A 27663-nucleotide genomic window follows, 5' to 3' on the forward strand; every position below is an offset into this window, starting at 1 on the left:
TGCGAGTCCCCAGGGGCAGGTGATGGCCGGGCAGGGTGGCAGCCCCTCCCCAGGGCACTGTCCCCCCCCCGAGGCCGGCCCCAGCCGTGCCCGAGCCCCGGAGGGAGCTGGGGGGACGCAGGGCCAGGCCAGGGCCAGGCACGTAATGACAACAGATTCCCAAAAGGCATCGACACATTATTATTATTGTTTAATACAACCCCATATAAAACTGAAGCAGCAGCAGCAGCAATTCTTATCGAGGGACCTAAACTGAAATAGGTTTAGAACATAATTTAAAAAAATAAAAACAGCAAAAATAGCAAAATATATGAATTTTTTTTTTTATAGCAACTGATATCTACCAGCCACTAGTACCTTCCTACCAAACTGGTATATCTCTGGTAACAACCCTTTTTAAAAAGACATGTAAATATATATTCATATTTATACATATTTTTCGTTATGTACACGGGACTCTGGGTTCAGCACAGGTGGGTTTGGTCACCTCTCAGCAGTGCAGGGCTCCTGCACCACATGTGCTGGCTGTGGCTCAGCAAAGCCCACTGGTGCTGGCCCTGGGGGGCTGCAGGACTGGCCCTGGGGCATCCTGGGCAGAGAGGGACCCCCACACCACGAGGCTCTGGGCATACGGAGGCTCCTGGCACCCCAGAGAGACTCCTGGCACCCCAGTGAGGCTCCAGGCACACCCCAGTGAGGCTCCTGGCACACCAGTGAGGCTCCTGGCACACCCCAGTGAGGCTCCAGGCACACCCCAGAGAGGCTCCTGGCACACCCCAGTGAGGCTCCAGGCACACCCCACTGAGGCTCCTGGCACACCCCAGTGAGGCTCCAGGCACACCCCACTGAGGCTCCTGGCACACCAGTGAGGCTCCTGGCACACCCCAGTGAGGCTCCCGACACCCCAGTGAGGCTTCTGGCACCCCAAGGCTCTCAGAATTCCAAGGTTCCCCCTTGTGCAGCCGCAGGATCCAGGTGCTGCTCCCGGCCTGGCAGGTTCTCCGTGTGCCAGCCCAGCCCCTGTGCCCCACCAGGATGTGCCACCCCAGAAGGCCTGGCCGGCTCTTTGGCCACGCACTGCCCACGGGAGAGGATTTCAGCTCAGCCAAGTGGGAATACCCAAGCACAGGATCCATGGAAAAGAGGTTTAAAAACAAAAGGAGGAAATGCCATAAAAACCCTGGAGCCGAACCCCGTGGGCTGTGGAGAGCTGGCACGAGGAGGCAGGAGAAGCTGGCAGGACGTGGCTGCTTTTGGTTACGTGAGATGCCACGGATGTCTCTGAACCCCTTCTGCAACAGCCCGGCACGAGCAGGCTGTGCAGGCAGCGTCCACGGGCACGGCACGGCGTGGCACGGCGTGGCACCCCCGGCAGTGCCACCCTCAGTGTCGCTTCAGGCCACCGTTGCTGTGCTGGGGGGGAAGCTTGGGAAGGCACGGCTCGTCCGGGAGCGGGTCGTGGGAAAAAACAGAGTCCTCCCCCGAGGAGCAGGTGGAGCTGCGGGTGTCTGGGAAGCCGGGAGAATACTGATCCAGCGGCATGGAGAGGTCCAGGTACTCCTGCCAGGGACAAACCCCAGGGACGGGCTCAGGAGCGGCCCCAGGGAGCGCCGCACCCAGGGGCCACCAGTGCCACCTCTCCTACCTGGTTGGAGGTCATGGCCACGATCCTGTCCAGGTCCTCCACCAGCTGCTTGAAGGTGGGTCTCTGGGAAGGGACGGCGTGCCAGCAATCCCTCATCATCATGTACCTGTGAGGGCAGGGGCAGGGGGGCTCAGCCCGGGGACCCCCACCCACGGCAGCGCCAGGCTGGGACCCACAGCCGACGGAGATGTTCCTCCAGGGACTGAGGGTAATCCCCTGTGTCCCACCTGCCCTCATGAGCCAGGGATGTTCGGGGAGGAGGATGGACACAGTCTGGGCTGGTCCCTGTGCTGGGGTCACCCTGGGATTCCCTCCCATCAAGGGAGATGCTCATTATTGGATCTGCCTGTCACCCTCCACACCCCAGCCCGTGTTCTGGGCCTAGCACTGGCACTCAGAGACTTCAAACCCCTCTTGCCCATCCCAGCACTGCACTCACAGCTCGTTGGTGCAGTTGCTGGGCTTGTCCATCCTGTGACCTTCCTTCAGCAGCTTGAAGAGCTCTTCAACGGGCACACCAGGGTATGGTGACCCACCCAGCGTGAAGATCTCCCACAGCAGCACCCCAAAGGACCACCTGGGAACACAGGCAGACGCTGGGGCACCGGCTCTGGGGTGCTGACACCCAGTTTGGGTACAGCTAGAGGCTGGTTTGCGGGGAGGAACAACCACCCACAGCTTTGATTCACTTTGGAGTCCCAGCACCAAACACAATTAGGATTCAAAATGTTTGGTTGGCCGACACCAATTGTAATTCCATTAATTCAAGAAGAATACCATCCATGCATCTCCCCAGCAGGCCCCACTCACACGTCACTCTGGTGGGTGTAGATTCGGTCAAAGAGAGCCTCGGGGGCCATCCACTTCACTGGCAGGCGACCCTGAGACACAAAACCCCACAGTGGCTCCATGGCTGCGAGGGAACCTGGGCCCTGCATGTGTGTGGCACTCCCAGCACAGGCTGGAGCGTCCCCACCCCTCAGAACCCCCCGCACACCACTCACGTTCGTCGTCTTCTTGTAGTAATCGATGTGGTGGATGTCGCGGGCCAGCCCGAAGTCAGCGATCTTCATCACGTTGTCCTCTGTCACCAGCACGTTCCTGGCTGCCAGGTCCCTGTGGATGCACTGCCCAAGCACGGGGCTGTCAGCCCACGGCCCCGGAGGGTTCCCCACGACGGGACGGGTGGCAGGGGAGGGTGCACGCCCCAGGCCCGGCTGCTGGGCTCCCCGTCCCACCACAGCCTCCTGGCAGCTCCTCACCTTCTTGGAGGCCAGGTACTCCATGCCCCTTGCCACCTGGTAGGCACAGGAGACCAGGTCCTTGAAGGAGAGCTGCTCCTCGGGGACGCGGCTGGGGTTGTAGCAGTACTCCATGCCCGGGGGCCGCCGTGCCTGCAGGTACTCCCGCAGGTTGCCCTTGCTGGCGTATTCCACGATCACATAGAGGGGTCCTGAGGGGACGGGCTGGTGAGGGGCTGGAACACGCAGCAGGGTGCCAGGCCAGCCCCTCCAGGGGACAGCAGCTGGAGGGGTGGCACAGGGGACGCCTCTTCCCCGCCATGCACCCTCACCGTCCTGCGTGCAGGCTCCCAGCAGGTTGATGATGTTCTTGTGCTTGCCAATCATCTTCATCATCTCCATCTCAGAGATGAGGTCAGACAAATCCTTCTCTGTGGCATCGGCTGAAGTGGAGAAGGCAGTTAGGGGGTGTGCCAGGCCGGGCTGCACACCCCAGACCCCAGCCAGGGCTGCGGCATCATGCCAGGACCAGCCTTCTTGCCGCCACTTACACTTAAGCATCTTCACGGCCACCTTGGTCACACGGTTGGGCTTGTCCTTGTCAAGGCCGATGGCTTCTGCCAGCACCACCTGGCCGAAGCACCCTTCTCCCAGAGGCTTGCCCAGGATCAGCCTGGTGGGAGAAGACCCCGAGGCAGGGGCAGCAGGTTGGTCCCAGCATCGGCAGCACGCTCCTCAGCCAGCTCCCAGCGGGGGCAGAGCGCAGGGCTGGAGCTCACCTGTCCCGGGGCAGCTCCCAGCGCGGGTCCTCGGGCAGCTCGTACTCGGAGACGCCGGCCAGCATGGGGGTGCCGCTGGAGGAGAGGCGCGAGGGCCGCACCAGCATCACGCCCGAGTTCATGGAGGAGCTGGAGTCAGCCGACACCTGCAGCGGGACCGTGGGTTACCTTCACGCAGTGCCCGGGCCCGCAGTGCCTGTCCCCGGGGGGAGGTGGTGATGGGAGCCTTCGCACCCTCCCCTGCCTGCAGCCTCCTGCCCGCAGCCTCCTGCAGCCCCCTGCCCACAGCCCCCTGCCCGCTCCCCTGCCTGCAGCCCCCTGCCTGCAGCCCCCTGCCCACAGCCCCCTGCCCGCAGCCCCCTGCCCGCAGCCCCCTGCCCACAGCCCCCTGCCCACAGCCCCCTGCAGCCCCCTGCAGCCTCCTGCCTGCAGCCTCCTGCCTGCAGCCCCCTGCCTGCAGCCCCCTGCCCACAGCCCCCTGCCCACAGCCCCCTGCCCGCAGCCCCCTGCAGCCCCCTGCAGCCTCCTGCCTGTCCCCCTGCCTGCAGCCTCCTGCCTGCCCCCCTGCCTGCAGCCTCCTGCCTGCAGCCTCCTGCCCACAGCCCCCTGCCCGCCCCCCTGCCTGTGTGCCTGCCACTGCTGCTCCCTTCCACAGATTTTTCCATTAGTCTCCATCGTGCTGCAGCCCAAAACGCACAGCCTGGGAGCTCCTCCATCTCCTCAGAGTGCACCACGCTCCGCTCAAACCTCACACTTGTAAATCCTGCTGGTTCTCCTCGTGAGCCCCCAGGGGAGGGGTGAGGGGAGCTGTGCAGCCCCCACCCTGCTCACCGTGCTGCCATCGGAGGCACAGCCTGCACAGTCCCACCCCTGCCACCGGCGGGCACAGGCTGGAGCGGGTGGCACACGGAGCAGGGTGAGACCATCCTGGGTCCTGCCACCCCTCCTCCCCCACATCCCCTCGGAAAGGCTGGGCTCCAGGAGAGGCAGTAGGTGCAAACAAACCCCCTCTCTACTTTCTGTTACCTGTCTGCGCAGGGGGATGCTCTTGGCCAGCTTGTGCACGGCCAGCTGGCTGTTGAAGTCTGTCTTCTTGGTGGTGCTCTTCAGCTTGTAGATGATGATGGTCACCACCATGCAGGAGATGAGGAAGGCTCCGATGCAGTAGATGATGATCTCCAGGTAGAAAGGAGACGTCATCATGGCTGGGGTGTCTTCAATAGCTGGGTTGGCGTGAACAGGGTGTTTGTCAGCACCTGCCAGGCCCCAGGGAGTGGCACTGGGGAGCCCTCGGCTCCTCCCCAAGCTCAGTGGGGACGTCGGTGCAGCAGGGACCGGCAGCTGCCCACCCACCCTTGCAGGGAAGGCGTGCAAGCAGCCCCAGCTCATCATCCCCATGGCCAAGCAATGCCTTCGCCACCTCTGCAGGCGGTGGGATGGGTCATCCCAGGGTGGGATGGGGTCAACTGGGACAGGCATGAAATGGGGGAACAGGGCCCGAGCCACCCCACAGGGATGCAGCACCTCTGGGAACAGGTTTCTGTCCCAGCTGAAGTGCTCTGCCCCTGCTTTGGAGCTGCAGGTGCCTCAGAATCTGGGCTGCCCTGTGCACGGTGCAATGGAATGGGGGCTCTGGCAGCGGCTGGGGCTGTGGGACTCCAGGCCTTACTGGTAATGACTGGGGAGAGCCTGGAGCAGAGCAGCCAGCGGCACTCCAGTGTCAATGACCTGCCTGAGCTGGTGGGGAGAAGGGACCCACAGACCCTGCTTTGGTGGCTGAGGTTGTGCTGGAACCACGATCGGCTCAGAGCCTGCAGCCACGTGCCGCGGTCCGTGGTGAATCCGGCAGGACGGGGCTGCCACTTCACCTTCTGCACCCCCAGCCTGACACCCCCAAAGAGCAGAGCCTCAGAGAGAGGTGTAAGAGGGAGCTGAAGATTCCTGTCCCACCTCTGAGCACACCCGGCTGACAAAGCACTGGCTGATAACTGGGAAAGTTTTAGCTGGAAAGCAAAAACGACCACACAGCACCCCAAAAACTTTCCCATAGCTGTTATCAGGCTTTGGTCCACGCACTGATGCTGAGGAGCAGCATCACGGGGACGGGGCAGCCATCCCCACAGTGCAAGCACACACAGCCCCCGACAGCCCTGCACCACAGGGCCAGGCCCTGGCAGGCAGGAGGGCAGCGCTGCCAGCACCCCCAAACCTCCCCTGCTGCCCCTGAGCAGGCAGCGCTGGCCTGGCCTGGCCCAGCCGTGCGGGACCGTCCTGCTCCCGTGGAACAAGCCCTGGTTAAGTTCCCCAGGTATGCATTGCCTGGGCCAGGGAGAGAGCGGGGGCAGACCCCAGCTGGGGTGGAGGGGGACACAGAGCCGGGGGGACGCTGCCCCACAGCAGCCAGGCTGACCCGCTCCAAGGGGGCTGGGAACTGCTCTCTCCCGGACCACGATGCATACATCGGAAAGGAAGGAAGAAAGGGAGAGGAAGAGGAGTATATACCTTCGAGAACTGTCAACCATGCAGAGTGATGGGAGATCCCAATAGAATTACCCGCCAAACATGTATACTCCCCAGCATCCTCAAATGAGACATTCCTTAAGTGAAGGACTTCCATTTCTTTGTCTGTCGTGTTAACGCCAGCCGTCTGGAAGGAAAAATGGAAGCAAAAAACGGAGAAGCAAACGACATGAGATCTTCTGGGAGGAGGCCAGAGAGGAGGGAGAGCCCAGTCTCATTTGGCAGACCCCCGGGGAGCAGACAGAGACCACTGCAGACCTGCTAGAGAGACCCTCGGGATGACCACTCATCCCGGTGGACCGAGGGAGATGCCGGTTAAAACCCTTCACCAAACGGAGCGTCCTGCCCATGCCAACATGCTGGCGATGGGCTGCATGGAGAAATCAGCCCGGGCAGAGCCGGCCCGCTGGCTCGCTGGCAGGGGAGGCACAAGGACAGGGATGGGAGGATGGAGACACAAGGATGAAGATGAGAGAATGGGGATGGGAGGACAGAGACAGGACGGAGACGAGAGGATGGCGACAGGAGGACGGAGACGGGAGGGCAGCACAGACAGGGAACGCAGCACCGTGCCGGCTGGGGTGCCTGGAATGGCCTGATGGCAGCACCCTCAGACAGCCAGGGGCCAGGCCCAGCTGCGGTGTCTGCACGATGGGGAGGGCAGCACACAGGACAGACAGCAGGACAGAGACATCAGCACACGGTGGAGACACTGGGACACACACACAGAGCGCAGCGCCCTGCCGGCCCCGCCGGGTGTTTTTCCATGGTTGTTGCACCAGAAACACAGCAGAAACAAGAGAGCCCAGAGTTTTGTTTTCCACCGCCAGGCATTCTTCCGATTACCTGTGGCCAGGGGCCTGGTGACTGTGAGCCACGCAGACTGGTTGGCCTCGCCAATATAATTGGAAACCTTACAAACATACTCCCCGCTCTCCGCCTCTGTCACATTATACAGGGTCAGCACCTCCGCATCAGAGCTATTAATCCCCGAGTGCTGGAACAGACCAACAACAGGGAGTCACACGGATGTGCTCAGGAACCGCCCCGAGGGCGCCCTGCCAGGCAGGGGCTGCTCCCCCACACCCACAGCTGGGATTCAGGAGAAGGAGCAGACAGGAATGGGGGTGTCACCCTGCTCCCCCCTGCTTCCCAGAGGTCAGGAGCACAGCTGGGAATGGCTGCATGGAATCACAGAACGGGTTGGAAGGGATCTTTACAGGCCACCCAGTCTGACCTCCTGCCACAGCTGGGCCAGTGCTGAGTGGCACTGCTGGGGTGCAGAGGGAGCTGCTCTCCCTGGGATGATCCAGGGCTCCCAGCTCCAGCACCGTGCTCCTGCCCAGCCCTGTGCTGTGTGCCCCTGGGGCTCCCACGGGGCTGCAGAGCCAGCACACAGCGTGGCATGACAGCCCTCCCTGCTCCCTGCCCAGCAGGCTGCTGATGGCTCTGGGGCTCCAGCTGCCCCAAGGCCGGCGGTCCCCAGCCCCAGGTAACTCTTGTGGCTGCCAGTGCCCTGCTCCTGCCCCTGGCACAGGGAAGCTGGGGGCCATGGCTGGCACCAGCCAGCGTGTGGCTTTACCTTCAGGATCTGCACGTAGGGCAGGTTGTCGGGGCCGATCTTGCTGCCGTTCACCTCAATGTGCTTCAGCCACTGGATATGGGGCTGAGGGTCGCTGTAGACCTTGCAGACGAACTCCACGTTGCTGCCCAGGGCCACTGTCTTGTTGGCAGGCAGCCCTGCCTGCAGGATGGGCCGGTGCGGGGACCGCTCTGCAGGACCGGAGATGGGGCACCTTACAATGGGGTTAGGGGTGCCCTGCTGGGGTTTGGGGCACCTTACAATGGGGTTAGGGGTGCCCTGCTGGGGTTTGGGGCACCTTACAATGGGGTTAGGGGTGCCCTGCTGGGGTTTGGGGCACCTTACAATGGGGTTTGGGGTGCCCTGCTGGGGTTTGGGGCACCTTACAATGGGGTTAGGGGTGCCCTGCTGGGGTTTGGGGTGCCCTGCTGCCCACCCTCGGGTGCACTGCAGCCCTCCATGCCCAGGATCCCCGCCTGAGGTGGGCACCAATGCACCCAATGCAACATTAGTGTCCCCCAGGACCCGGCCTGCAGTGGGGTGAAGGCATCCAGGATGGGGGACAGGTGGAACCCCAGTGTGGGGACAGGGACATCAGTACCTATCAGGCAGGGCCAGAGGTCAAACAAACCTGTGCAGGGCCCTGGCCGTTAACAAAGTGGCTGCCACTCTGGTGAGTCAGCATTAACAAACCCCTTTGTTCACCTCGCTGACTGTTCCCTTCAGTTTGCTCAGTGTAATCAAATTAAATCACATTTTTAATGGTTCATTTACTGGCATTTAGAGCAGCTCCACATGTGGAACTGCTCAGACCAGCCTTCCCAGCTGGGAATTATGGCTAATAAGGCGATTAGAAAAAGTTTCTGTCTGGTCTATGAAATTATCTTCACCACAATTAAAAATCCCCAGGACAGGGTGGGGTGAACTTTCCGCCTGGCTGGCTGCTGCCCGCTGTGCTGCACACCGGGTGAGCCCCTTCCCTGGGAGCACAACCCAGCAGCCATTCCTGCCTGGGGAGGCAGAGGGGGACAGAGGAGCCCCAGCGCTGTGCTGCTCACCCACGACATCCAGCTGGTAGGTGTGGTTGATGCTGCCGTACTTGTTCTCCACAATGCAGGTGTAGTTGCCCTTATCGGACGGCACCACCGAGTCCATGATGATGCTCCAGGTCGCCTGGCGGACCTGGGGGCACGGGGAGGACAGAGCCAGTTACGGGAGAGCCCCCAGGTCCCGCTCATGTCGGAGCTGGTTTGACCCCTGGCACAGGGAGGACGTAAATCTCTCTTTGAGATTTTCTCCTTCCCTACAGAGGGGCTGTAATTGCTGCCAGCTGTCCCAGGACAGCCCGGCCACGGAGCCAACTGTGCCGAGCAGCAGATGTTGCCAGCTCCCCTGCGGCGTGGGGACACCCCTCTCTGCTGGCCCACGTGTGTGGAGGGAACAGACCAGCATTGTTCCTCCTGCAGGAGCCTGGGGCTCAGAGCTGCAGCGCTCCCCACGGACAGCTGGCCCTGTGCTGCTGCCCCAGTGCATCTCCTCTGGGAGAGTCTCAGTGGCTCTGCTGGGAAGAGCACTGCCCAGGTCCCTCTGGCCACGGGGCACCAGGAGGCTCTCCAAAAGCCAGCCCTGCCACTGCTGGCTCCAGCTGGGGCTCCTCATGGCCAACCCTCCTGGAGCCCTGCTCATGATCGCATTCCTCCCTCCCAGCTGGAAACTGGTTATTTCCACAGTCCTGCATTTCAGCCCCACTGGCTACCCAGGGCCCTGTGCTGTCACCAGCAGCCACAGCGCTGCCAGCAGCCCCTCTCCTCCCCACCCCCGAGCCCACGTCCTGGGCGAGCCTGTGTCCCTCCCCAGGACACAGAGCACAGAGCTGGAAGCTGTGACGTGGATCCCTGCTGCTGCCCCTGAGCCCTGGCAGGAGCCCTGGCATGCAGGGCCACGGCTGGAGCTGCCTGTGACACGTGGCATGTGACTCAGTGGTGATGGTGGCCCCACAGCCCCCCAGCCGGGCTGGTTCAGGGCTCCCAGCCTGGGAGACACGGAGGGCTCTGAGCCCCAGGCAGGCTGCAGCCCTGCTCCTGACAACCGAGAGATGCCAAAAGGGGACAGTGCTGCCTCTTAGCTGCCAGCAGGACAGCAGCTCTGGCCAGCCCCTCCCTTGGGGAGAAAAGGAACTCAAGGATGCTGCCCTGGAGCTGTGAGGAGGGGAAAGCCAAGCTGCCATCACACCCAGTGGCATCTGCAGCCTGGCTCTGCTGTGAGCACTAGGAAAGCAGCACTGAGCTCCTCCCCAGCTCAGGGAGCCAGTGTGGCCCCCAAATACGGGCTGGAGTACCCCACGGGCTGGAGCAGCCCCCACCAAACACTGCTGGGAGCCCAGGGCCCCTGGGGATGCCCAGACCCCTCTCCTTGCCTGGGGGATTAGGCGGAGGTGTGGAGCCAGGCTGGCTGCAGCACAAGCCCCCTCCCCCAGGGCTGAGCTGGTACAAACATGACCCAGAAGCAGCTCACTGCCCTAGGGCGACTCCCAAACAGCAATGTCAGAGGGGCCCATCTGCCCCTGCTGGGCTGGCCTGGATGGGCCTTGGTGCCTCTGGAGCCTCGGAGCCCCTTCCCAGTCCTCCCCCCCAGGAGCCCCCAGCCCTGGAGGTGCACAGAGCCAGGGGCTGCTCCCCAGCCCTGGAGGTGCACAGAGCCAGGGGCTGCTCCCCAGCCCCGTACCTTGTACCCCCCAATGCGGTGGTCAGGTTTGAACTCTTTGCCGTTCTTCAGCCAGCGCAGTGTGGGGTTGGGTGTCCCGCTCGATGGACACTTGAATTTCACTGTTTTGGCAGCGGGGACAGCGTGGAGCTTCTTCTCCATCTTCTCGGGATAGGTCCAGTAGGGAGCGATGGCCTCTGGGGAGCAGAAGGAGGGCTCAGCACTGCCAAACCCAGCAGCCTCCTGCTCCTGGAGTAACCCCAAGGATTCCCAGAGCAGGGCTGGGACAGGAATCAGAAGCCAGCAGCCAAGCCTGGCTAAAGCAGGGAGGGATCCTGGGACAGGGCTGGGACACGGGGCATTGCCCACGAGTCACAGCAGCCCTTTCTGCGTGGGGTGGATGCTCAGCTCGTGACCCCAACGCAGCAAACCCCGTGCTCTGACCCAGCTGCTGCACCCCCTGCACCCAGACCCGCTCTCCCCACTGCACCCCTGCCGCTGCCAGGTGCCCTGGGCTCCTGCCCCATCCTGATGCTCACGGGTGCCCAGCCCGCCCCTGCCTGGCCACGGGGCAGCGCCGTGGGCAAAGCCAGCTCGCACGTACGGTTCGGTTTGGTGTTATCCGCCTCCTTCTCCTCCGACGAGGAATCATCTTCATCGTCATCATCCTCTGCCGAGGGGAGAGCGTCTGCAAGAGAAGCAGCGGCCCTGCTGAGTGTCTGTGGGAGTGCACTCCCGTGGCTGGCGAGGCCTGGAGCATCAGGGGTGGCTGCTGGGGGCTGTGCCCAGCGAGGCGGGAGGGCAGGGCGGTGCTGATGCCCGGCAGGAACGTGGGCAGGGAAATGCTCTGCACAATCCCCAGCGCAGCCAGGGCTGGCAGAGCCCAGCATCCCGTGCCTGCAGCCTCGGGCATCGTGAAGAGACGCGCTGTCACAGGTGAGAGCTCCTCTCCCCGTGTCCGGTGCCACCAACACCCTCGGGGTGGCAGTGAAGACCCCATGAGCACAGACACGTCCCCACCTCGAGCCTTCCTCCCTCTCCAGCCTTACACTCCATCAACAGCGATGCTGAGCACGGCTCCCCCCCAGCACGTGCCCCTCCTGCAGCCCCCTGCCCCCTCAGATCAGCGTGAGATGAATTCCGGCTGCTTCTCCCTGCACTGCAGCAGCAAGGAAGCCACAGCACCACCCTGGAAACTCCTCTGGCCACCTGCAAGCTGCAGGTGGGCCCCAAACTCACCACGTGTGGCCAGTGTGTGTGCAGGGGTGTGCAGATGTGTGCAGATGTGTGCAGGGGTGTGCAGGAGTGTACAGAGGTGTACAGATGTGTGCAGGGGTGTGCAGGGGTGTGCAGATGTGTGCAGATGTGTGCAGAGGTGTACAGATGTGTGCAGAGGTGTGCAGATGTGTGCAGATGTGTGCAGATGTGTACAGGTGTGTACAGGTGTGTGCAGATGTGTACAGATGTGTACAGATGTGTACAGATGTGTGCAGATGTGTGCAGATGTGTACAGATGTGTACAGGTGTGTACAGATGTGTGCAGATGTGTACAGATGTGTGCAGGGCTGTGCAGAGGTGTACAGAGGTGTACAGATGTGTGCAGGGGTGTGCAGGAGTGTACAGATGTGTACAGATGTGTACAGAGGTGTACAGAGGTGTGCAGGAGTGTACAGATGTGTACAGATGTGTGCAGGAGTGTACAGAGGTGTACAGATGTGTACAGATGTGTACAGATGTGTGCAGGGCTGTGCAGATGTGTACAGATGTGTGCAGATGTGTACAGAGGTGTACAGATGTGTGCAGAGGTGTACAGATGTGTGCAGGGGTGTGCAGAGGTGTACAGATGTGTGCAGAGGTGTGCAGGGGTGTGCAGGGGTGTGCAGATGTGTACAGATGTGTGCAGGGGTGTGCAGAGGTGTGCAGGAGTGTACAGAGGTGTACAGATGTGTGCAGAGGTGTACAGATGTGTACAGATGTGTGCAGGGGCACACTGCTCCTGGCTTCACAGCCCGGCCCCGCGGCTGCCCCTTCCCTGCGCGGCCGGGGCCGCTACGAACCTGAGATGTTCACAGAGAAGTAGGTGGTCTCGCTGCCCGAGGGGCTGTTGGTCATGCAGGCGTAGAGCCCCGAGTCCTCGGGCACCACGTCCCTGACCTCTACCTCGTCCCCAGTGATGCGTGTGCGGTTGTTCTCGGCCAGCTGGATGCCATCGCGCACCCAGTTGATGCTCTGGACGTCGTCCCGCAGCCGGCAGCGCAGCTGGAGCAGCTCACCGGGGTGGGCTGAGTACGACTCCACTTCAATTTTTGCTTTGGCCAGAGCTGGAGGAGTTAGGGGAGAGAAGAAGAGAAAAAAAAGGAGAAAAGGAAAGAAAAACCATGCTGCTGCTGCTGCTGCTGCTGCTGCTGCTGCTGCTGCGGCCTGGTTAATGAGGGAACATGCGCTGCTGGGATGCTCCCGCTGCGGCACCGGGGACCCCAGCACCCCGGGGATGGAGCCTGCGGCAGCAGCAGGGCACAGCAGAGGCAGAGGCAGAGGCTGCAAGCACCCCAAGCAGCACCAAGTGCTTCCCTCCACAGCAGCACCTGCTCCGTGCCTCACCCTCCTCGGCTCTTATGGAGCGTGACAGGGCAAGGGTGGCAGGACGGGGGAGAAACAGGCAAGCTGTGACAGCTCAGGGCTGCTGTATGGCAGGACCCAGCCTCTCCCAGAAGCATCCCGAATCCCTGCATGGCTCTGCCACCTCGCAGGGGTCTCAGGATCCTCACCACCACAAGCGGGCAGCCAGCAAAGCAGGCCAGGGCGCCCATGGCACCAGAACCCCCACCCTGGTTAGAGCACGGCGCTGCAGGGATGAAAGGGCAGGGGCTGGGGCTGAGCTGAGGCAGGACAGCAGGCAGGGAGCGAGGTCAGCCCAGGGAGCTCTGGCCAGACAGGTGCTGGCCACGGCGTTCCCATCCGCAGCGTTCCCATGCAGGGGAGCCGAGCTCCCCGAGGTGACACTTGTGTGAGCAGCACAAAGTTCCTTTCTCTCCGTCCTGCTGTGACATGATCTCATCTCTCCCAGCCCTGAAGTGTCCAGGGCTCTGTCCTCAAGTCCTGCCCTCCACGGTGGGTGGTGCATGAGCAGCTTTCCTGCTCCCAGGCTTGGGGAAGATGCTGGGTTTCAAATCACCTCTTCAAATTCCACAGCCCAAGGAAGGGTCCAGGCTGCTACAGCTCTGCAGAGCCTCACTGTGATGATGTGGCTGGACACAGTGTGATCTTCATCCTAGACTGTGCTCTACAGGCTGGTGGGCATGGCTCCAGAGCCCAAATCTTCAGGCACCCCTTGACCTCTGTCTCCTCCCTGATAACGTGTGTCCGGGTGTTCTTGGCCAGCTGGATGCCATCGGGATGCTGTGGGAGCAGCACGGAGGGGCACAGGGCACTGCTGCAGATGCTGCTCTCAGGGGCAAGAGATTGGGCTGGAAAAATCCCATTAAACTCAGCAGAAACAGCCAGGAGATGTTCAAGCTTCAGCTGATCCGTAGGTCGAGGGCTGAGCCCCCCAGGATTTCTGGGTGCCCAATGAGCCAGACAAGAACAACCTCTTCTCCTCCTTCTGCACACGAGCCCTGAACAGCACAGAGCAGCTCACCCTGGGCCAGCGGCTACAGAGTGGCACAGGGTCTCTGCTGGCACAAAACGCCCCAGAGAGCAGCCAGGGTGTGCAGGCAGCGCAGGGCCAGGACAGGCAGCGAGGCCTCGCTCCTCCCTGCTCCTCCCTGCACCCAGCAGCCACTCTGTACGGCCAAAAATGAAACCTTGGCTCTCCAGAACTCTGCTTCACCGCACTGTGACCTGCACTTCACTCTCTGGCCACTTTTCTTTGCCTTGGAATAATGAGAAGCTTCATGGAAAAAACATTCATGAGCAGCTCCAGAGTTTCTGCTCTTTCTTTTGCTCAGCACTTGAAGGAAAACAGTAGGATGGGGAAGAATTCTCTTTCCTCAGTTGCTGTAATACCAACGCCAGGGCTCCAGTTCATCCATGAGAGGTTACAAAACTTTTTAATGTGGAAGGGCAAGACTAATGGGAGTTCCTCTGGTGGTGGGGAAGGGTCTTGCTTTGCAATCCTGTTTTCCCCTGATTTTCTCCCACAGGATGGGCACTTCTCACAGCTCTGATTTGTGTTTCAAGTGATTAGTCACAGGCATCGCCAAAGGCTCACAAAGCAGCAGTGACATCCCATCCTGTCCGTCTGAACACGCTGGGTCTGGGTAACGCCACATCCTCCTGCCTGTCCCGACTGCCTCCTCACACACAGCAGGGCCAGTGGGCAACAAACAGCCCTGAAAACCCGAGCCAGCCACGTCTGCTCTAACCTGGCTCCCAGCTCTGCCCCTTCCCACACATCAGCAAACTTCCCTATGGAACAGGAAAACCCCGCAGGGCTCCCCAGCACCCCGCACCGTGGAATGTGAGGAGGTAGCCTGGGGATGGAAAAGGTCTTTGGCAGAGGGGAAATTTCAGGGCACCCCAGCCTGATGCCAGGGCTTGAGGAAGCAGTATTCCAGGTTCAGCAGGGTCCTTCCCAATGGCCACAAGTCCTTGGGTATGCTGTGCAAGTGCTTCTGCCTCTTCAGAGCCTTGGGCGTGGGGCCAGACTCCTTTCCAAAGCTTCCAGCGCCCTCCTCCAGCCCCACAGCAGAGCCTCCTGGCTGGCTGCTCCCTTCGGCGAGCCAGACCCACATGGGCCACCTCTCCAAAGGTTAATCAGCCAGAAAAATGCTTGGCTCTCATCCCTGAGGCTCTGGGTGCTCCGGGCACCGCTCAAAGGTCGGTTAGCGGAGTCCTCAGCTCAGCTGGGTGCTGTGGGAATGGTCACAGCCTCTTTGAGCAAACAGGGTGACAGGGTGAGAGCACAGGAACAACAGCCCCACGGGCCTTGTCCCATCGCAGGGGACAGGAGGGTTCGTGCCCACGGGGTTCCCAGTGAGGCAAGGGGCAGCTCCAGCCCGTGCTGGCTCCACGAGCAGCGCAGAAGCCGCGCGGTGCCACGGCAGCCGCCGGGGGTTTATTGCTTGATTCCAGCTTTGAAATGGAACCGAGGGCAGAGCTGAGCACAGCCAGATTAGAGAGCATCACCAAACGCCTGTAAGTGTCACCGGCTCCCCCGGGACAGGGACGTGGGGCAGCCCTGCGGACAGGAGCTGTGCTGTTCACCGTGCCCCCCAGGCTGGGCACACACAGCGGGGAGCCCGGGCTGCACCCTCCGAGCGGCAAAAGCCACGGGCTGTGCTGGCCAGGGCGATGGTGACGATGGCCATAAAGGGGCCAACAAAGCGGCACGGGGACAATGCGGGCGGGGGGCGCGGAGCCGCAGGCGCCGGTTGCCCTGGAGACCCCAGCGGGGCTTTCCGAAGGTATTTCCTGAAGAAAAGCACACACATGCCCGGCAGCCCCACTAATCCCAACAGGAAGCGCTCATCGGGACGTGCGGATTGGCTTCTTTTTGATTTCGAAAGCTCCTCACCCTGCCGTGTCCCCGTCCCGGGGGGCGACATCCCGGCCCCGCAGCCACCCCCAGAGCCCGCACGCCCCGATCGCCTGCTCCTGGACAGGCTGCCGCGGGGAGATGCCAACACGAGCATCACGGGCTCAAAGCACACGCGGCTGGCTCTTGGAGTGCACCCCCAGCTCCTCCTGCCCGAGCCAGCCCGGGGGGCTGCGGATGCTCCACGCCCCCCGGTCCCCGGAGGGTTCCTCCGCAGGGAGAAGGGGATTTATGTCCCGCTCCAGGCCCCCCTGCTCTCCCAGCCTGCACTGCAAATAAAGCAGCACTTAATTAACAGGCGCGTTGGGAGTTTGCAAAGCTGTCGGGATGAAGCCAGCCCTTTCCCCCGCCGGGCTCGGAGCTCCGCAGCCGCTCGGAGCCCCGGAGGCAGCGGCTCGGGGCACAGACATCCTTCCATCGGCTCCCACTGGCCATGGCACAGACCGGGGCCACGGGAGAACGCCCCACCCGCAGTTTTTGGCTGGCTTAGCCTGGTCCTGGCTCAGTGCCGGAACTCAGTGGCCGTTCCCCTCCTCTCCTCCCTCCCACACAGCCCCAGCCCGGGGGGCTCCACACCCGGCAGCCGCAGACACTCGGGGACCCTTCTGCTCCCCCCGGCATGGCTCCGCTCCCCCTGCGACAGCTCCTCAGCCCAGGCTCTGGCTGCTTTTCCCAAAGACTCGTATTTCTTTTTTCCTCCTCAATTAAGGGCCAGAGTGACAGCATCCGAGTGGAGAGGCGGGAGGACGGGACAATGAGGACTGCGATGGCCCGGAGGACACGGCCACGCCTCGGGACTGGGCAGCTGCAGCCCTGGGGTCTGGCTGGGCCCCCTGAGCTCCGGGAGCACTCCTGGGCTGCTGCCATCCACAGCACAAGGGCAGGAGCTGCAGCCTTGGCAGGGAATCCCCGGCTGCTTGCGGGGCTCCAGCAAGGAGTCAGCTACACCAACCGGGATCCCTGGGGATCCCCTGGGGCTCCCCGAGAGGCTGCGAGACATCTCGAGCTGCGAAAACAAGGAGGGACAGCGGGGAAATGGGGAGGGGGACGGAGCCGAGGGTCAGCAGTGCCCTGGGGAGCAGTGGGGACAAGCTGAAGAACCTGGTGGTGCTGCCCGTGGGGAGGCTGGGCTCCCCCAACCTCCCTGGGCTGAGCACATTGCCTGCCCCGGCCCTCCAGCTCCTGTAGGTCCGGAGCAAGACCCCCTGAAGGAGCTGGGGACAACAAAGCCCCGGGAGCCAGGGCCCCTGCTGGCCCCGCAGATGGCCGGGGGGGTTAAGCCTGTGGCCAGCTGGGCAGCCCTGGGAAATGGGGCAGCCCTTGGGCCCTGCCCCACGGGGAGGGGGCTGCAGCCAAATCCCCCCTGCTTTGCAGTGCAGATGCACCCCCGGGCAAGTATCCCCTGCGCTGGGGCAGTCTGGGGCTCAGGGTGTCCCAAAAACAGCTGCCCAAGGCAGGACCCCCCTGCCCCAGGACACGGCTCCCCACGAAAATCTGCTCGGCCACTTGGCACCGCCTGCAGGGCCATGGCAGCCCCCTGTCAGGAGATGCCTGAGCAGCGGCTGGGACAATGGCAGACAAGGAGAGAGGGAAAAAAAACCTTGGCAATTTTCTGCAGGTTTCTATTTAACCTGGAGACAAAGAGCGGCTTTGTGCAAGGGAGGGACAGAGGCTGCGCATGGAAATTTCTTGGTTTTTCCCCTTAACCAGGGTTTTTTCACCACCTCCAAATTTAGGTAACTGTAAAACACAGTAAGTGCCTGTTAATATTTTATTTGCTCCAGATTTTTGGTACTGGGAGGGAGCCCCTGACAAGCAGAGCTCCCAAACTCCCTCCCACACCACAAGGAGAGGGGGGCCAGAGCTGAACCTCCCTCCGCATGAGGCCGGGCCGCTGACCGGCCGCGGGGGATTACTCCTCCCTGAGAAGGGAGCTTAGCTGCCTCAGAACCGGGAGTAAACTGAAACCCCATAAACAGCCAGAACAAAGTCTGGGAAAGCTGCTGCCTCCACCACAGAGGGGACTGAGTGTGGCCCCCAAGGTGATGGGGGGATGCTCCTGGGTCACGGTGCTATGGAGGAAGGACAGAGACCTTGGCCCCCAGGACACAGTGGCCCTGAGCACGGGAGCCAAACCCCATCCGCACCCCATGGCACCCCAAAACCCCTGGGCCTGGGTCAGAGCCTGCCCCTGAGAGGTGCTGGTGGCTCAGCCCTGGCTGCAGGTCCTGGCCCAGCACTGGCTCTTCCCATCACACACGTCCTGCTGGGAACATTTTGTTCCCACCAGTCGGCTCCCGAGCCAAGGGACGGATTCCGCCCCAGCCGGGCTCCTGCTGTGGCACTAATTGGGCCGCCCTGGTGAGAACCGTGTCGGGAAACGTTTCCAGAGGTTATTGTTAGCCCTGGCATGAGGCTGGCGAGGAACCAGCTCCCTCCTCTCCAACCTCTCCTCCTCCACTGCCACGCCTGACGCTGCTCCCAGACCCTCCAGGGGCTTCAGGGCTCCTCACGCACCCCAAAATTCACCTGTGCTCAACCACCTCCCCTCAGCCCGAACACCCCAACTTTTCTCAGTGCCACAGCCAGGGCTGGGGCTGCAGGTGGTGCTCTCCTGGCAGCACAGAGCCATCCTTTCCCCAGACACTGCCAGGAAACCTCTTCCAGGAAGAGCAATCTCCTGAGAAAAACATGTTTACTGCTGTCAACCGCATTGTTTACAGATGCGGGGAGCAGGCACGCCAGTGGAAAAATCTCAGCAATGGTCCCTGTGAGCGAAGCTCTGCCCGCGCTCCTCTCCGGAGCTGCAGCTCCCCAGGGACCACACGTGGCCCCGGCTGTCTCCTGGGGTGTCACCTCACAGGTGTGACCTGTGACCAGGGTACCTGCTGCAGCCAGAGGGGCCATCCCTGGCAGCCAGCGGCATCACCCAGGCTCTCGCAGCCAGGCTGCAGCAGGGCTCACTCCGCGATTCCCCCGAGGGAACCCCGGGGCACCGCGCAGCGCCGTGCCCGTGCCGGCCACACCGGCACTCTGCCTCTCAGGGTTCTGCTGGGAGGAAGGGGGAAGGGGGAGCGAGTCTTAAAAAGCAAAGCAGTGCCCACAGACCAGACATTCTTGGGTAATTAGAACCAAAAGGAGCGAGTGGAAGTCCCGCGCGGCGCTGCTGGGTCTGGTTATTCTCTGCCTCGCCGAGGGCCGAGGCTCTGACGTGCCGGAGCAGGGCTCTCTGCCAGAGCCGGCTCTGCCCAGGGCCGGGCGACCCACTTGGCCCATCCCTGAGCCTTGGGGTGCCCCCACTCCAGAGCTGAGGCAGGAGCACCCCTGGCCACTGCCAGCAGCCCTGCTGCTGGGACACAGCAGCGATAACAAGGGGGGATGTCCTGCTCAGGGGCTGCGCTCCCCAGGCCCAGTGGAGCAGAGATTTGGAGTGCACGAATCACCTGAGCTAGCTCTGGCTTTGGGACTCCCAGCTGGGGGCAACACTGGAGCATCCCGAGAGCTTCTGAGGGGTGCATTCATCCCTAGCACCGTCAGCTGGCAAAAGCTGAACCAGGACCCTGCACCCAAACCTCCATCGCCCCTGGCTGAGCCCAGGATCACCCCAGAGGGGCCAAGTCCAGGGGTTGCAGCCTCACACACAACCCAGATTACAGATTGTCACACGGGCGCAAGTGCCATCACATGGAGCGACTCCAGAGGGGGACACAGCCCCCAGGGCTCCTTATCTTCCTCCAAACCCTCCAAACCAACACATCAGGGTTTGCCACGATTTTTCTCCAGGTTTCCAACGTCCCCAGGCACTGCTGGAGCCGCATACCCCCTTTTGTGCCCACACACACCACCCTGGGGACAACAGGTGCCGTGTCCCGAGGCACCAGCTCGCAGGCTGACACCTCCGGTGGCACTGGGGACGTGCCGGCGGCCCCACAGCTGGAGCACACACCAGTCTCTGCCTCTGCTGCAGGGAAGAGCAGCTCGTGTTGCCCGAGAGGAACGCAAAGGACGAGGGAGCGGCGGCTCTTACCTTGGTCGGGCAGGGTGGGGGCCGGCCGGGCGGCGGAGAGCGCGGCTGCGACCAGCACAGCCCAAAGGATGAGGCACCGCCAGGTAAACATCCCACTGCTGCGGCTACTGCTCGGCAACTGGGCTCCACAACTCCCACTCCATGGGGGCCCCGGGCTGGCCCCAGTCTCCGCAGGGCTCTCAGCCCCTACAAGCTGTGGAGGAGGAAAGCAGAGTCAGGGCAGGGCCAGCTCCCCCCCATCCCACCATCCATCACAGGCCACGTTCCTCCCTCATCCAGCTTGGACAGCAGGATGTCCCTGGATCAAGGGATGTCCCCAGACTGCAGCAGCAGGTCCCCACAGACCCCTCAGCAGCCTGACATGACCTGGCACTGACTGGCAGGGTTATGTTTCCCTGTGTAAAAGCGCTGATGTGTCAAGAGTGAAACGGCTGCCGAAGCAGAACCAAATGCAGCAAGATTTCCCCGAATGGTGAGAGAAACATTAACGCCGGTTTAAGAAAGGGAGATTCCTGCTCTCCTCTTCCTGTGCTTTGTCAAGTGTTGCTGACCCATGGCTTCACTGAGGGAAATCCCTTATCCAGAGCAAAATGTGACGTTGTCTGTGCCACCCCTAGCAAAGCAGCTCTCACTGCAAGCTCCAGCCCCCCCCATTCCCTATAGGATCTATAGGGCTCATAGCAGGCAGCCCCATGGCAAGGCCTTCCTGGAGGCAGAGGGTCAGCCAGCTGCAGCAGATCTCTTTCCACCAACAGCTGTTTTTGAAGTGGCTGTGTGGGGAGAAATCCCCCGGCATCCACGGCCAATTCTGCAGCTCGCTCTCGTCCCTGCCAGCTCTTGCACTGGGCTCCCCAGCCCACCCATCCCCTCAGGTCCCCATCCCTTTCCAGGGGACTGCTCCATGCAGGGCAGCCCCAGAGCTGGGTTCTGGCACAGGGAGGCCCAGCAGAGCCTGATCCTGCCTCAGGGGGCTGTGGGGGTGTGCCCTCCATGGCCCTCATTCCTCCTTCCCTCTGACCATCCCTCCATCTCTCTGTGCCAGGAGCACCGAGCTTTTTCAAGTCACGTTCCAGGGGGATTCTGGAGCCCGAACGCAGCCACCCCCGGCAAACCGCCCCGAGCCTTGCGGATGGGAACAAGCCCCTGTGCTCCACCCCCGCGCCCGGACACATCTGCACCTCGGCAGCAGCCTGGGATGAGGTCCCGCCGCCGATGGCCCCGCTGGGCTCTGCCGAGCGCTGATCCTGCCCAGCCATTGCACAACGCGCGCAGCCCCGGCCAGGGCGCCGCTGGCAGCGGGAGCTCTGCGGCCAGGACAGGGCAGGGCCATCCCACACACCCTTCCCCAGGGCACCTCCCGGGGTACAGCTGTGCCTCCAGGCCCCGCAGCCCCTGCCGAGCATCCCAAGCTCACCGGGCTCCTCTCCGCGCTGCCGCTTGCTGCGCCGTTCCCAACCTGCCACGGGAACAGGCGCTTCCCTTCGCCCAAAGGCGTCAGGCCGAAGTACACACTGTTAGAAACAGTGAGTAATAATCGCAGTGAGTAATAAACCTCTACTCATCCTCCCCACGCACTCGCTCCACGGAGCTCTGGCCTCTCCCGCTCCAGTGTGAGACCCTGCGCGCCCCGTGCCTGGAGTGGCGGCTCCCCCCAGGGATGGCTGAGCAGCCACAAGCTCCAGAGGGCTCAGATCCTCCAAAGAGCCTCTGCACCCAAAGGAAGCCCGGCTGGGGTGTAGCTGTGGGGGCTCCAGAGGGCTCAGATCCTCCAAAGAGCCTCTGCACACAAAGGAAGCCCGGCTGGGGTGTAGCTGTGGGGGCTCCAGAGGGCTCAGATCCTCCAAAGAGCCTCTGCACCCAAAGAAAGCCTGGCTGGGGTGTAGCTGTGGGGGCTCCAGCTGCCTCCTTCCTGCCCAACTGCTCTGGCTCTGGCTGGCACAGCAATATTTGGGACCCAAACTATTGACACAAGGAGTGGGGCAGGGAAAAGGGAACCCAGCAAACACTGGTGTTATCTCCAACACCAACGCTCCCAGGCACTGGGTAGTGCTTGGAAATAGTTATTGAATGTTCAGGATTTATCAGGGTTTGGAAGGGGAGGTGGAATTCTTTGGGGGGGGGTGGGAGGAAAAAGTCTTTGGTATTTCTGGAAATTATTTTCTGTCTCTCAGTGGCTTTGTTTATGGACAGCACATGCTCCCCGGAACATGCCCTAATGCGGAGCGTCTGCGTGGGCCTCCCGAGCCGGCCCCGTGCCGAGGGGAGGGATGGAGGGATGGAGGGGAGCCCAGTGCCTCCAGTTCCTGAAAAATGAGTCAGTGCTGGCTCGCACACAGCAGAGCCCTTCTCCAGATACACCTCGGAGCGAGTGCCTTCCAGCTGATGCAGGGGCTTGACAGCAGGATATTTCCATGGCGTAGGGATCACTCGGCAGCATGGAGCTGGGAGGGAGGGAGGGAGGGAGGGAGGGAGGGAGAAGTGTGCCAGGAGCACACAGAGATGGTCGGCTTCCCAGGGCAGGGAGGGAAGGCGCAGCAGCCACGGCTTTGCTGGAGGGCAGCAGGACTGGGACACATCCTGCCTGCTCCTCCCGGACAGGTTCAGCAGCACCCGAGGGAGTCTCAGTCCTCAGAGATGCTGAAGAGGTAGCACAGACCTTTCTCTCCTTCCCAAGGGAAAAGGGGAGACTAAGGAACCCCAAGACACCTGCCCTCCTGACTCCTTGGTGTGCACACGGGAAGAGGCAAGGAAGTGGGGAGCGCACTCCTACCTGAGCAAACAACAGCATGGCTCTTCTCCGTGTTTATACAACTTTTATATAAATCCCAACAGGAAACCATTTGCTCTGGAGGATGGCAGCTCGGGCAGGGTGGGTCCCTGGCTCCTGCCGGGCACTGGGCACCATCCCCACTCCCCGTGGCCCCAGCACACAGTAATTTTCTGCTCCAGGGTGGATTCAAACAACTAAAAACAGAAGCAGTTAGAGAGGAGCCAGGGCTAAGTGTCCCTCGGAGATCTGCCTCCAAACTGCAATTACCACTGGCCATTACACCCACGGAGCTATTCTGGAGTGGTGATGGAGCCCTGTGCCCATCCATGCCCCCTCAGGGGGCACGTGCTCTCTGTGTACCAGAGAAGATTTCTCACGCTGCCTTTGCATGCCAGTGTATCCATGAGGAGTCTTGTGTAACCTGTCCCCCACTGTCCTCAGGGACCCTGAGGGCTGCACTTTCACTCCTCGCATCTCCCACACCCCTGAGTCACAGGGCTGAGCTGTCCCAGGGACGTGGCACAGACAGGACCTTTCCACTTGGACAGCAGATGCACCCCATGGTTGTGAGCTGAGTGGTTCTGAGTGGGGAAGCCCCTTCCTGTCCCGTCCCATGGCTCATTCCTGTCCATTCCTGGCTCATCTCTGGAATGCATCTGAGGTGCCAAACACAGGAGCTGGTGCTGGAGCAGGGGGTCCAGCCAGGGTCAGAGCCCTGCAATGCTGTGACATCTGCACGGGAGCCCCGATCTGACCCCTGTGTGCCCATGCTGCTGGATGTGATGGGGGCTCAGTGTCCTTTCCTCTGTCCCCCTGTTGGGCAGAGATGGCCCATGGCATTCACCACATCAGGAGGTCCAGGGTACCTTGGCCCCAGCAGCCAGGGGGTAACACAGCAGGCAGGAACAGAACAGAAATTGCCAAATCCAACAGGGACGAGAGTCTGAGCTCAGCTCAGCTCCTGGGTCTGCACAGCATCAGGAGCCTGAGGTGGGGGGCTGTGCCCAACCAGGCACAGTCCCTGTCCTTCAGGAGGGGAGGTGGTGACTGCCAGCAGACCACCCTGCCTGGCACAGATGCCCCCCAGCTCCAAAGCACATGAAAAGAGACTCCTTTTCCTCTGAGGCACAAAAACAAGGCAGCCCTCCAGCTGCCCTTGGGGAAGAAGGACACACCAAAGGCACAATCCGTGGGCAACAGGAGCAAAGCCTTTCCCTTGCCCAGTGCTCCGTGCCCCAACCTGTGGCTCAGGTCAAGAACCAAGTATTTGCTGAAATAAAAAGCAAACACAACTGCAAATGGAACTGTAGGGAAAAACTATGATGCTTAAAGCAGACACATGCTTGGAAAAATAAATATCCAACTGTGCAGCATACAGAGCACGTTAACCCTTCCCAGCTGGCTGCCAGGACTTAGGGCTACCGGGGGTATCTCCAGCACTGAGCTGTGGGCAGGAATCCAGAGGTGGGAGAGCCTGGGACATGGGGTAGGAAGGACAGGAAAGGCCCAGCCTCACCCACAGATCTCCATAAAACCATCTCAGTTCTAGAAGCATCCTCACACTCAGGGATCACTCCCTACCTGAAGATTTGATTTTCAGATCTACAAAACAATCATTGGTACCCGAAAATCTATACTGAGCTGGTCCCCCTGACTGCTTTGGGAGGAGACTGGCCAGGGATAGGGACACTGGGACATGATCACAGCCTGCCATCCCCTGGGAGGGACAGAGACCCATTACCCAGCCTCGGAGGGAGCTGGATGGGGTTTTCACTACATGCAGTCCTCCAAGGAAAGCCATCAGGACGGGAAGGACACACATTTGCCATCATGCCCAGAAGCAGAAGGTCCTCAAAGGGGCAGAAAGTTGGATTTTCAGGATGGGATGAGCATCTGTGAGTGGCCCCTTCCAGCAGCCAGGATTTTTGGGGCTCGACCCGGGGCTGGAGACAATACGGCTGCTGGCTCAGGTTATGTTTTTAGGTGGGTAAATAAAGAGGGAGCTCCAGCTGACATCTGGAAGTGACCCTTGTGTGGAACACCGCGTGTGTGGAACAACCCAGACGATGCTCCCGCCGCCCGCCTTCACCCCGGCACCACTCGTGCCCGCACCCTGCCGGGCCAGGGGCGATTTATTTTAATCCTCTCGGAGCAACACAAGGAAGAGGCAGCAGTGCATGCCAGCCAGCCCAGGGATTAAGGGAGGAAGTGCTCCTGAGTGGGGAAGATGGCTGCTAGCCAGAGCAGGGGGCTGCGGGGCCCTCGCTCCTGCGGCGTCCCCGGGCTGCTGCGGGGGGGGCTGGCCCTGCGCCCCGCTCCTCCGTGCTGCCATCCCGCTCGTCGGCACCCGGAGAGCTCCAGCCCGAGCAAAGCAGCACCTCCACCTGCGCCGGGACCCGGCAGCCTCCGAGCCCGACCTCCCATCCCCGAGAGCCGCTGGCTCCACTGAAGCGTTCGGGTTTAAACATTGCCGGGGAGGGAGCTGCCCCGGCCAGCTGCGATCCAGGACACGGGGCAGGAACTCAGCAATCCGGCCACAGAAGGAGCGGCGAGGCAGCCGCGGAGCTCCTCGGCGTCACCTGAACACGGAAAGGCTTCGCTCCGTCCTCACATGAGGCCAGGGGCCACCTCCCGGCCCCAGAAGCCACAGAAACCACAACCGAGCCCCTCTGCAGTCGATCTCTCCGGGTGCCAGGGCCACCGCGCCGGCCCGGCGGTCACCAGCCATCGCAGGTGCCGCCGCCGCCTCTCTCCCGGCGCCTTGGCGAGGCTTCCAGAGCCCGGCACAGCGCTGGGATGCGGCGGCTCCGGGAGCCCCAGCAGCGTGGACACACAAAGGGAAGCACCGACCCTGGGACGGCGTTATTCCAGCGCCTCCACTCCCGCCCCGGGATCTCTGAACACAACCAAATCCAGCTCCTTCTCCATTTCTTTCTGGAAGCCGCAAGGCTCCCTCTCAGGTACTTTTCGGGAACAAGGGGCTAGGCAGCGACTCGGAAAACGAGTCCCACCAGGCTCCCCCGCGGCGGGGAGGGGTTTCGGGGTCGGGACGGTGGGGGGGGGGCTCCAGTCTCGGTTCGGCAGATGAACGGGGTCGAACCCGCCGCCTTCCGAAACTGCTGCCCCCCGAGCGGCTCCGGCCACCGAGCGGCTGCAGCCGGGAACGGCCCCGGGGCCCCCGAGCCCCGCACACCGGAGCGCCCCGCTGTCCGCAGCGCCGCGGGTCCCTCAAGGCGGAGCCCCCCCCGCCGCCAGGGCAAGGAGGCGTACCTGGGGTGTTCGGCCGCCACCGAGCCCCGTCCCCCGATGGAGCCCCGTCCGGCCCCGCGGAGCACAAAGCGACGCCCCGCGGTGCCGGGGCCCCCCCCCCCCCGGAGAGCGGCCGCCGTTACTCACCGGAGCCCCGCGGGCGGCGGCGGCGGCGCGGAGCCGCCGCTCCCGGGAACAAGGGGGGGGAGCCCGGGCGGGGGCGAGAGGCGCAGCCCCGCCGCCGCCGCGCTCACAGCGGCCGCCCCATGGCAGCCCCGGTCCGGGCCGGCCGGCGGAGGCGGCGGGAGGCGCTCCCGGGGCCGCTGCCGGACGCGCTCCCGAAGGCGCGGCCGCCCCGACGCTGCCGCTGCCCGCCCGCCGCGTCCCGCCGAGCGCCCGCCGTCGCCGAACTAAGGCGCTCCCGCACCGCCCCGCCGCGACTCCTCCTCCGCCTTCCTCCTCCTCCTCAGCGGCCTGATGGGGCTTGTAGTCACAGCCGGACCGCCCCCCCAGCCCGGACACCCTGCTGGCCTCCCGGCAATGGGATTCCAGACGTGCCCCGCGCTTTTGCGGGCGGTGGTCGCAGGCTGCGCTCGGGGCAGAGCAGGGATGCTGGCCGCGATGCTCCCCTCACCTCTGCACTCTTGCCCTGTCGCTCTTGCTGGCACCGGGGAAGCCTCAGGCCCCGTGGGTACACGGGGACCGCCTGCACCCCCTGTTACCCCTGTGCAACACCGGTCTGGAGGCAGCAGGGTGGGCAGAGCTCCAGGCGGCCTGGAGCCCCCAGCTACAGAGCAGATGTTTAAAGGGTCCCTAGTCATCAGCCCCACGTCCTCCCCAGGAGCCACTGCTGCTGCAATCCCTGCCCTTCCCAACTGTTTTCACTGGGCTTTAGAGCAGGAACATGGCAGCTCTAACACAGAGCTCCCCAAAACTCTCAACATGTGCTTCTGGCTTAGTCTCAGCTGGGACCACACTCAGCCCCTAAGCCAAAGGGCAAAATGGGATATTGTCACACCAGTGAGCCCAGCCTGACTCCTGTACTCCCCAGTATGGAAGCCCAGCTCACAGAGCCCCAGGCTGGGCACTCAGACGAGCTCCCCCAAAGCTGGACTGGCTCAGGGTAACACAGGTGGTGCAGGGCATTCAGCCTCCATGCAGGAAGCGCTGTAGGAGCAGCCAAGAGTCCAAGGCAGGGCATCCCAGGATGAAGACATCTCCAGTCAGCAGGGAAAGACCTGCCGAGGCAATGTGTAAGTGATTAAGTTATAAGAGAGAAGAGGACAGGCTGAATTAGCCCTGTCAGTCACTGGTGTTAGATTTGAACCAAATGCTGGGCATCCATCCCCAGGAGCAGCCTCCTCCTGCTTCAGGCAGCCGTTCAGCTTCCCATGCCAAGACCTACAGAATATTTCCTTTTTAGATTTGACAGATTTGTGGACAGGGAGAAGGGGGGGAAGGTAACACACCTGCTGTGATGCTCTCCCAGCAAGCTGGAGGTGGGGAGTGTTTCAGTGATGGCAGATCTGACCCTGGCCCTACCAAGCACAACTCACCCAATGCATATGTAGGGTGCAGTCACTCATCCCCTGCCCTGCCTTCCTCACT

At 62.2% G+C, this 27663-nt stretch overlaps 1 protein-coding gene across 3 annotated transcripts; it reads right to left on the minus strand.

Annotated features, from left to right (window-relative positions):
- Positions 1-755: 755 nt before the first annotated feature.
- On the minus strand, positions 756-26260 carry FGFR1 (fibroblast growth factor receptor 1). 3 transcript variants are annotated; one of them, XM_014259583.2, is made up of 18 exons: positions 26203-26260; positions 20037-20229; positions 12528-12791; positions 11075-11158; positions 10492-10667; positions 8826-8949; positions 7768-7958; positions 6168-6312; positions 4692-4888; positions 3666-3811; positions 3438-3559; positions 3219-3329; positions 2908-3098; positions 2650-2772; positions 2456-2526; positions 2085-2222; positions 1646-1751; positions 756-1560 (listed from the first exon to the last, which is right to left on the minus strand). In XM_014259583.2, the coding sequence occupies exons 2-18, from the start codon at positions 20125-20127 to the stop codon at positions 1384-1386; spliced, it is 2457 nt and encodes an 818-aa protein (XP_014115058.1). In that variant the 5' UTR covers positions 20128-20229; positions 26203-26260; the 3' UTR covers positions 756-1383. The 3 variants fall into 3 exon arrangements, with proteins under 3 accessions (XP_014115058.1, XP_087924337.1, XP_087924336.1); XM_088068211.1 differs by lacking the exon at positions 6168-6312 and adding an exon at positions 7032-7182 and having other exon boundaries at positions 3666-3810; positions 4685-4888; XM_088068210.1 differs by lacking the exon at positions 12528-12791 and having other exon boundaries at positions 849-1560.
- Positions 26261-27663: the final 1403 nt, after the last annotated feature.

The sequence above is a fragment of the Pseudopodoces humilis genome, chromosome 30 (assembly GCF_049639895.1).
Source record: "Pseudopodoces humilis isolate 2021_Gansu_Grassland_sample_001 chromosome 30, ASM4963989v1, whole genome shotgun sequence".
NCBI classification, from domain to species: domain Eukaryota; kingdom Metazoa; phylum Chordata; class Aves; order Passeriformes; family Paridae; genus Pseudopodoces; species Pseudopodoces humilis.

Bases quoted from the DNA above. Each gene is read 5' to 3' on its own strand.
- FGFR1 (XM_088068211.1), bottom strand. From the start codon at position 20,127: ATGTTTACCTGGCGGTGCCTCATCCTTTGGGCTGTGCTGGTCGCAGCC. The intron at 8,950-10,491 runs GTACGGGGCTGG...CCGTGCCCCCAG, and splicing joins ACCGCATTGGGGGGTACAAG to GTCCGCCAGGCGACCTGGAG. The intron at 3,330-3,437 runs GTAAGTGGCGGC...TCTCCACTTCAG, and splicing joins GGCCGTGAAGATGCTTAAGT to CCGATGCCACAGAGAAGGAT.